The sequence below is a fragment of the Bufo gargarizans genome, chromosome 2 (assembly GCF_014858855.1).
Source record: "Bufo gargarizans isolate SCDJY-AF-19 chromosome 2, ASM1485885v1, whole genome shotgun sequence".
Classification (NCBI taxonomy): Eukaryota; Metazoa; Chordata; class Amphibia; order Anura; family Bufonidae; genus Bufo; species Bufo gargarizans.
In genome coordinates, this window is record NC_058081.1 from 52,805,310 (window position 1) to 52,815,256 (window position 9,947).

Consider the following 9,947-nt stretch of genomic DNA (forward strand, 5'->3'; position numbering starts at 1 on the left):
CATAGGTCATCAAAATCTCAGTCAATCCTTTCAATGATAAACAGCTAACAGAGGACCTAGGACCCCCACTGTTTAGCTACAATCTGTGGGGGAACCCAGAAGCAAGCGTTCAATTTCTCTGCAGCTCCCCTACAGGAGAAATGAAGCATTACAACGCTATGATTGACATTTTACTGTCCGTTTAATGGAGATGCAACAGGTGGCCATTCGCTCTGAGTAATAGATGAAGCTCCTGGACCCCCCTGGTAGATTAATTTTAAAGTAGAATTTGTAGACTGGACATCCCCTTTAAATGTCAAGTGGAAAGAATGTAAAGTAAGTAAACCTTATATCTAATATTAATTAGACGCATGACTATACGTCTCTGCAGATTCCCACCATTAGAGTTATGGGAGAGAAGGGCTGGACACTTGAAGAACATGTTAAATGGCTGCTAACATAGAGCAATAGATTGTACTTCATGGCACAGTAAGTGCAGATGGCACCTATACAATATCTATATAATATCGTATAATGTCTTTTAGGAAAGCTCTGTGTAAAGTACACAAATGTACTTGAGCCATGTCATGCACTGTGGCAAGTAAAGAGTCATTCTTGTTTTTTTATAGAAGGTTGTCAGATGTCAATGATGATTCCAGACACTGAAATGGGTCCATTCCTTATCTAAACTGCTAGGAACATATGTAGGTTGGGCATGAACGCAGGGATGCATGAAGGTAGGTGGTATCAGGACATGTGTGATTTCATGGCACCAGTGTACTGGGTGATGGCACATGGGTGGTGGGTGCTGAAGAACATAGATTAAGACATAGGACCTCTCTAGGAAGGACATCCACCGTTCAGGGATAATGCAGTTTCCAGATCAGAAGGAATCCTTACAATCCATAGTCAATGCTCTGCAGAGAAATGTGAACAGCCCTTGTCCATCGTGTTGAAGTATCATTGAGTATGACAAGGGCAGCATGCACATAGTCACATTCAGTCTAAATCTTATACTGCAGCAAGGCACGATTTGCAAAAAAACATGTGAAGTGCATGCCAGGTCATATGCAAAGTGTATAGGAAGGTATGAAAGCAAGTATTGTATTAAAAGATTAGCTTGGAGAGAAGATTTCTCCCTCTGAGCACCTACCAGGACAGCTATCTGCTGCACACTGCAAGGGGGGGAGGGGTAGGCAGCACACTAAACCAAGGAAAGCTCACGCCACGTGTAGAGCAAGAACAACCACTCCCATCCTACAGCGGTAGATCAATCAGGGAGCAGAGAGCCAGTTCCTGCCGTGTTAGCTTCTCTTCCCTGGATATATAAAGGGAAGCCGAGAGCTAATTCTGCGCTGTGAGCCACACACACCAGAAAGTCTTCCAGCATGAGCTACTCTCTGGAAACACTAGGTAGCCCCTCTTATAGGAGGATGGCTGAGATCAGGACCAGCTATGCAAGGACAAGCAGTTCTCCATCCAGTGGTTTCAGGTCTCAGAGCTGGTCCAGAAGCACCCCAAGTACTATATCCTCCTCCTATAAGAGAAGCAACCTGGCAGCGCCCAGAGGGTTCAGCTCCGGTGACAGTTTGGATCTCGGTCAGTCCTCTGTCTACAACGGGGACTTCAAGCAAGTCCGATCCAGCGAGAAGGAGCAATTGCAAGGGCTCAACGATCGTTTTGCTGGTTACATCGAGAAAGTCCATTACCTGGAGCAGCAGAATAAGGAAATTGAGGCAGAAATTCAGGCTCTAAGGCAAAAGCAGAGCGGATACAACCAGTTGGGTGACATCTATGAACAAGAGCTGAGAGAGTTGAGGTCTAACTTGGAACACGTCAACCACAACAAGGCTCAGATCCTTTTAGACTCTGAACACCTAGAGGAAGACCTCCAGAGGCTGAAGGACAGGTATGAAGATGAGGTCCGAATTAGGGATGAAACAGATTCCACCATCAGGGCCATGAAGAAGGACATGGAGGACACGTCCTTGATAAAGGGGGAGTTGGACAAAAAGGTGCAGTCCTTGCAAGAAGAGATTGCCTTCCTCAAGAACAACCATGAAGAAGAAGTCAATGACCTATTAGCTCAGATCCAGGCCTCCCATATCACAGTAGAAAGGAAGGACCTCCAGAAGACAGATTTGGCCTCTGCCTTGAGGGAAATCCGCTCTCAGCTAGAAGGGCATTCCAACAACAACATGGTGCAGACGGAGGAAGTCTTTAAAAATAGGTATGCAAAGCTAACAGAAGCTGCAGAACATAACAAAGAAGCCATCAGGTCTGCCAAAGAGGAGCTATCAGAATACAGAAGGCAACTACACACCAAAACTGTAGAGCTGGAATCTGTCAAAGGAACCAAAGAGTCACTGGAGAGACAGTTGAATGACATCGAGGAGAGACACAACCATGACTTGACCAGTTACCAGGTAAGCGAATTCAATAAATTGGGGATTGGGACTATGGGACTATGGGAAGGAGTTGTTCATGGTGCTGGGATGAACTGAAGATGGGAGACTAGAAACAATTGTTGGGAGTTAGAAGTTATCACAAGTGAGTGTTAGATCTGTACTCCTTCTGTAGATTAGGAAGGAGTTGTCCGTGGTGCTAGAATCAATTGAAGATGTTTTTTTTTTTTGCATTTGGGGCTATGGGAATGAGATGTCCATGTGTTAGAACTAATTGTCAGGAGTTTAAAGGGAACCTGTCACCAGGATTTTGTGCATAGAGCTGAGGACATGGGTTGCTAGATTGCTGCTAGCCCATCCGCAATATCCAGTCCCCATAGCTCTGTGTGCTTTTATTGTGTAGAAAAGAATATTTGATACATATGCATATTAACCTGAGATGAGTCCTATCCCTGACTCATTTCACGCAGAGGACACATCTCAGGTTAATTTGCATATGTATCAAATCAGTTTTTTTACACAATAAAAGCACACAGAGCTATGGGGACTAGGTATTGCGGATGGGCTAGCGGCCATCAAGCAACCCATGTCCTCAGCTCTATACACAAAATCCCGGTGACAGGTTCCCTTCAAACTTATCAGATCTGGGTTTTAGATTCATACTCTATAGGTAAGGGATTGGGAAGGAGTTGTCCATGGTGCTAGAATCAACTGAAGCTGATTCTTGCAGTTGGGACTATAGGAAGGATTTGTCCAGGGTGCTAGAAGCATGTGAAGCTGGTTCTAAGGAGTTGTCCATGGTGCTACAAGCATATAACGCCGATTCTTGCAGTTGGGACTATGGGAAGGAGATGTCCATGGTGCTAGAAATAATTGTCTGGTGTTACAGATCACAAGTGGGTTTTAGATCTGCTATAACATAGTCATTTCTGGATAGCTGACAATCACGTACCTTTTGCCTTTCAGCTGTAGTGATTTCCCCAGGGTCCTAGGGTGGGATCTCCTGTGGGTGTGTTATAGGTGACACATGTCTATGACAAGAGGGTGCAGGGTTTGCAAGTTCTGCATTAACACGTGTGGGGGGTGTGGTGCAGATTGCTTTAATGACGCAGTGTGATTCCTTCTGTGGGGGAGTGACGCAGTGTGGCTGGGTGTGGCGCAATGACAATGCATGCCGTCTGTTTGCAGGGGGGTGGGGGGCTCAGTGCTATGGTTCTCGGGGGGACCTGCTTAGATTTTGCTGCAGTGAGTTTGTGCAATTAGGCGTCTAATACAGGAGGAGTGGCTGTGCGTGCTGCAGTATGACAGTGCCCATGTCTACAGCTGCTGCGGGAGGAGATAGAAGTCACTGGAGGTCGTATGACAGCTCAGCACTAAATAACTCTCTCCTGACTTTTTAACCCTTCCTCCTGTAGGAAACCATCCAACAGCTGGACAATGAGCTGAGAGGAACAAAATGGGAGATGTCCCGTCATCTGAGAGAATACCAGGATCTGCTCAATGTCAAGATGGCTCTGGATATAGAAATTGCTGCATACAGGTACAAGGGCAGAGCCAGCAGAATATTAATAGCACTGCAGAGAGCGCCGCTAGCAGAAGGAAAACTTTCTCATCCCACAGCGAGGGAAGCAATGGCAACCAATCAGACAGCCTTCGACTGGGAAAGTGCAAGGAAGCCCTAAAAATATTTAATCCTTAATACTAGTACTAACCAAATGCCAGCCCGTGCAGTAGGCAAGCAAGATGAGAGGTCTCCATGCAGTAGGCAAGCAAGATGAGGGGTCTCCATCCAGTAGGCAAGCACGATGAGGGATCTCCATGCAGTAGGCAAGCAAGATGAGGGGTCTCCATCCAGTAGGCAAGCAAGATGAGGGGGTCTCCATGCAGTAGGCAAGCAAGATGAGGGGTCACCATGCAGTAGGCAAGCAAGATGAGGGGTCTACATCCAGAAGGCAAGCAAGATGAGGGGTCTCCATGCAGTAGACAAGCAAGATGAGGGGTCCCCATGCAGTAGGCAAGCAAGATGAGGGATCTCCATGCAGTAGGCAAGCAAAATGAGGGATCTCCATCCAGTAGGCAAGCAAGATGAGGGGTCTCCATCCAGTAGGCAAGCAAGATGAGGGAGTCTCCATGCAGTAGGCAAGCAAGATGAGGGGTCACCATGCAGTAGGCAAGCAAGATGAGGGGTCTTCATCCAGAAGGCAAGCAAGATGAGGGGTCTCCATGCAGTAGACAAGCAAGATGAGGGGTCCCCATGCAGTAGGCAAGCAAATTGAGGGATCTCCATGCAGTAGGCAAGCAAAATGCGGGATCTCCATGCAGTAGGCAAGCAAGATGAGGGGTCCCCATGCAGTAGGCAAGAAAGATGAGGGGTCCCCACCTGAACATAATCCTAGCTTTTCATCAAGGGGGTGCCAAGTCATTAACTAGTAAAAGTATGGAAGTCAAAAGTTACAAAGACATGCCCGTACCCGATCCTATGAACTGCCAGGTGTGTGTGTTTGTTAGGGGGGGGGGGGCTGGGGGTGACAGGAAGATTTAGCATGGGGGCATCATATAAAAGGAAAATAGGAAAGGCTTGAGCCCATGTGCTTATCATTATTCACAACTGCTTTATAGCACTATGAATGGTGCAGTTTAGTAAAGCCATGCACTGGTTAACCAAACTGAAGATGAGTTGAGTTTGTCATTGACACTGCTCCTTTATGTGTGTTTGCAGCAAGTTATTACAAAAGGACCAGGTAAATGACAAATTCAGTCTGCTACATCCGTATACTCAGTTGCAATAAATGGTTGCCATACAGTAATTGACGCATGTTCACCAATCTCGTGGTAGGTCTAGTTGTTAAATAGCTGAATAGGTCATTTTATAGAGGTTGTGCACGTGACCCAAAAAGGTTCAGGGTCTGGTAATAGTAACTGATCATATTGTAAATTCCTGTAATAGTAAAGAAGTGAATTACTTTCTAGTATAGTGTTTTATATTTATACTCTCTAAAGGGAGTCTGTCAGCAGTTTTGACCCTGCTAAACTGCTGCCAGCACTAGGTAGGGGCTGGAGAGAAGCAGGGTAAAAATAACTTTTGTGGCGCTTTTATTATCAGGAGTAGTGTGAATATGAACATTTTGTTATCTGGCTGCAAGTGACCAGGGGGCGGAGCTAAGTGATTTCTGCATTGAGCTGCTTCACAACTCCTCCCCACTGCTGTGATTGAAAGCTGTATTATCCAACCAGGAGACCACTACAGCTGTCACTCAGAGCAGAGTGGAGGGGCCGAACAAAAAGTTCATATTCACAGTACTCCTGATAATAAAAGTCCCACAAAGTTATGCTCTCTACCTAGTGCATGATTAAAACTGCTGATAGACTCCATTCAAAGGTTTCAGCAGTTAAATAAACATTTCAGAACACTGTTCTTGCTAGTGTACACTTCAAGAGGGCATTACACAAGAACAGTTCCATAGAACTACCCAGTTTGTCTGGAATATTCCTTTAAAATTATATTTAAAAGGGGGTAAAGGGATCCTATCAGGGCAAATTACACCCCTAAAGCACCACCTCAGACATATTCTGGTGCAGGTGCAGTAAGGGGAGGTCTACTGACCTTTTCAGCACAACCTTCATTATTCTTTTTTTAGACAATATGGCAATTAATAAAAGGTATAGTGACATGTTGAGAAAACAAATCTGCTACAGTATCAGTCTGTGGTCTTTCTTCCAGGTGCTAGTAGTAGTTTTAACAATTCTTCTCTTTTCTCCATAGGAAACTCCTGGAGGGAGAAGAAACCCGCTTCAGCTCATTCTCTAGCCTATCTTCAGGACCTTCAGCTCCACTCAGACAAGCACCTATTACTATAACCTCCACCAGGGTACAGCAGTCACGAGCAGAGCCTCCTAGAGTCAAAGTCCAACACAAGTTTGTTGAGGAATCATTGAAGAAACCAAAGTTGAAGATGAAAGGTCAGATCTGGAAGCAGCATTGGCTGCTATGGCAGAAGAGTTTGCATCAGGGCTGCTGGGGGAAGAAGAGCAACAGGAAGATGAAGGTGATGGTGAGGAGGAAAAAGAGGAGGAGGTTGAAGAGGAGATTGTGGCAGCTGTAGAATCTACTGTACAGGCAGCAGCTCCTGGGGAGGAAGAAGAGGGGGAGGAAAAGGAAGAGGAGGCAGAGGAAGAAGAGGGGGAAAAGGGGGATGATGAAGCAGAGGAGGAGGCAGAAAAGGATGAGGAAGAAGAGGAGGAAGGAGGCAAAGCAGAGGACGAGGTAGAAGAAGGAGAAAAAGAGGAAGATGAAGAGAAAGTAGAAGAGGAAGTAGCAGAGGAGGAAGAAGTGAAAGCAGAGGAAGGAGAAGAAGGGGAGGGAGAAGGAGAAGAAGAGGAAGGAAAGACAGAAGAAGATGAAGGTGAAAAGGGAGAAGATGAGGGGGAGAAAGAAGAAGAAGGAGCAGAAGAAGCAGAAACAGAGGTAGAAGGTGGGGAGGGAGAGGCAGAAGAAGTAGATGCTGGAAAAGAAGGAGAGGAGGAAACAGAGGAGGCAGAAGATGAGAAGGAGCAGAAGATGAGCAGGAGGCAGAAGGAGCAGAGGAAGAGGCTGCTGAGGAGACACAAGAAGATGAAGTAGTAGAGGAACCTTTTGTGGAGACTAAGATTGTAAGGGTAAAAGCAGCAGTGCAGGAGGCAGAAGTAGAGGAAGCTCAAGAGGAAGCAGAGGAGGAGAAAGAGGGTGGTGATGAGGAAGAGGGAGAAAAGGGAGAGGAAGAATCAGCAGAGAAGGCTGGAGAAGAAGAAGTAGAAGGGGAAGCAGTTGAAAGCTCGGAGCAACAAGAAGAGAAAGCAGGAACAGATGAGAAAGAAAAGGAAGAGGGAGAGGAAGAATCTGTTGAGGATAAAGAAGCTGAAACAGGAGAGGAAAAGGCAGAGTCCCCTGAAGAGAAAATTGTAGAAGAGATAATCCCGGCATCTAAAGCAGCTTCTGTGGGAACTGAGAAAGAGGAAGAAAAAGAACAGGAAGAAGAAAGCAGCCCTAGGGATGACGGGAAGGAGGATACTGCAGTAAATGGAGATGTACAAGAAGAAAAGGAAGAGAGTGAAGAGAAAGGTTTAGTCAGCAATGGTCTTGATGACAGCCCATCAGAGGACCAAGACAGCAGCAAGAACCAGCAAACTGTTATCATCACCAAAAAGATTGAGACCACAACCAGCGAAGGTGAAGATGGAACCAAGTACATTACAAAGTCTGTGACAGTCACCCAGAAGGTAGAGGAACATGAAGAAACTATCCAGGAGAAGTCCGTGTCCACAAAGAAGTTGGAAAAAGTCACTTCACATGCAGTAAAGGAAGTTAGAGAAGATAAGTAAAGACATAGTCATAGCATTTCCAGCAAGCAGCAGGACTGAAAAGCCATAAGATAAACTGCATGTAAGGTGACAGCTTCTAACGGGCTTATAGCAGAAGGGGTTCTCTCGTGGGGTGGGGGCTCCAGACACTGTATTATTACCTGTGCAATACTCCGGGGCTGGGAAATGCATGCAAGCTAGAGATGTGTCCCTCCCACACAACTTGGGGGATTCACAAACAAAAACAAAAAATCCCAAAAAATAAATTCAACCCACTGCATGATTTGTCAAGAAAATTACAGAAATGAGAGTTTCCTAATTTGCTGTGGGTCTGGGTGAAGATTTTGAGATCCTTGAAAGTCCTGAGATGAAATATGCAAAAAGAACTAACTGAGCCAAAAAGGAAGGTGGGATGGGACCATGAAACGGATGTTTTCTCGCCTTAATACAAGAAACCTATCCTTATGTTTACCTCACTGGTGCAATTAATATAGACCGCAGGTCATGGGAGAACCTGAAGGAGCTATAACACAACCTGCTGTCAGTTTATGTCAAAGCAAAACCTTGCTCAATAAAAGATCATATTGGAAATCCATCATGTGTGTCTTCTTCTAGCTGGAGTTTACCATGGATGCAGCTCTTTGAAGGGATATTCTGGTAATCTGACGTTATTCCCTGTCCACAGGATAAGGGATAACTATTACTGTAGATTGGTGGGGATGGGGGTCTTATTGATAGGACCCCCACCATCATGAGACTGCTGGAGACAGCCGAGTACAGCCCACAGCTATTTCCAGAACTTCTTAAAAGATGAAAGGGAGCAACAGTGCCCATTCTCAACCAACCTACATTCATTTTGAGGGTATGCGACCTCCATTCTCGTGATTGGTGGTGGTCCCAGTGGTAGGACCCCCACCAATCTAATAGATACCCCGTATCCTGTGGATAAGGGCATAATTTCAAATTACTAGAATACCTTGTTAACGGATTGAGCTGGTCCAGGGGTGCACCTAGCCTTTCTGCTGTCTGAGGCGAAAACTGAAACTGCACCCCCCCCCCCCCTCCCAATGCCAATTTCTTAACCTAACCCCTTCCCTTCAGCACATGGCCCTTCAGCTGCCCCTTTCTTGCCCCTACCTGATGCTTCCTGAGGCGATTGTCTCACCTGGCCTCATTGGTGGTGCACCCCTGAGCTGGTACCTATCATTTCATCAAATGTTTAGTGTGTTTATGATACAGGTGCTCAGACCCCACCAATCGCTGAAGCTAAGCTGAGCAATGCGCCACTTCAGCTGTATACAGACTCATAAGGGGGAGATTTGTCAAAACTGGTGTAAAAGAAAATGGGTTTAGTTGCCCATAGCAACCAGTCAGATTCCACCTTTCATCTTCCAAAGGACCTCTGAAAAATGGTGGAATCTGGTTGCTATGGGCAACTAAGTCCGTTTTCTTTTAAACCAATTTTGATAAATCTCCCACGTAGACCTTCTAAGGAGCCATACATCACGCATTCGATTCTCTGAGGAAATCTGGTCACAGCTGATGAGGCCTAGCACTCAGCTTAACACTTCTGCTCTGCGTATCAGCTATTGTTAGGGGTCTCAACACCCTGACCCTCAGTATTCAAAGACTTCTGATATCTCACTATGACATATCAACATGTACACCTTAATGCGAATGTGTGCTCCTATATACAGGTCAAGCACCACATTGAACAGCGCCACAATGGCACCCCTAGACGTCTCGGGGTACTACTGCACCTCTCTACACTGATTTCATACAGAGGGTTGTCTGTTCCATCAGACGCCATATTACTGAAGACATTGGGAGATATTGATCAAAACTGGTATCAAGTAGAACTGGCTTAGTAGCCCATAGCAACCAATCAGATTCCACCTTTCATTTTTCAGAACTCCTTTGGAAAATGAAAGGTGGAATCTGATTGGTTGCTAGGGGCAATTAAGTCCAGTTTTCCTTTACATCAGTTTTGATAAATCTCACCCATTCTCTCCTGGAGTCATTATCATTGCTTTACTTTGTCACCCACAAGCCTCATGTGTCAGCAGCTGGAGACCCTTTAGCTATCACCACCACTGGTGCCTCTCCCTAGAGGAGAATGGGGGTTCCATGTCCACAGTTTGAATGGAGCAGTGGTCGGGCATGTCCACTGGAACCAATGAAGCTTGTCGAGTGCAGCACTCGGCTAGCTTCATCAATCCCATCACT

The 9,947-nt window shown here is 45.8% G+C and overlaps 1 protein-coding gene across 1 annotated transcript; it reads left to right on the forward strand.

Moving 5' to 3' along the window:
- The first annotated feature begins 1,367 nt into the window (after positions 1–1,367).
- Positions 1,368–7,742, forward strand: NEFM (neurofilament medium chain). Its single transcript, XM_044282904.1, is given in 5 exon segments — positions 1,368–2,405; positions 3,800–3,924; positions 6,148–6,311; positions 6,314–6,934; positions 6,937–7,742. Coding segments are annotated over 5 exon segments (2,754 nt in total).
- Positions 7,743–9,947: the final 2,205 nt, after the last annotated feature.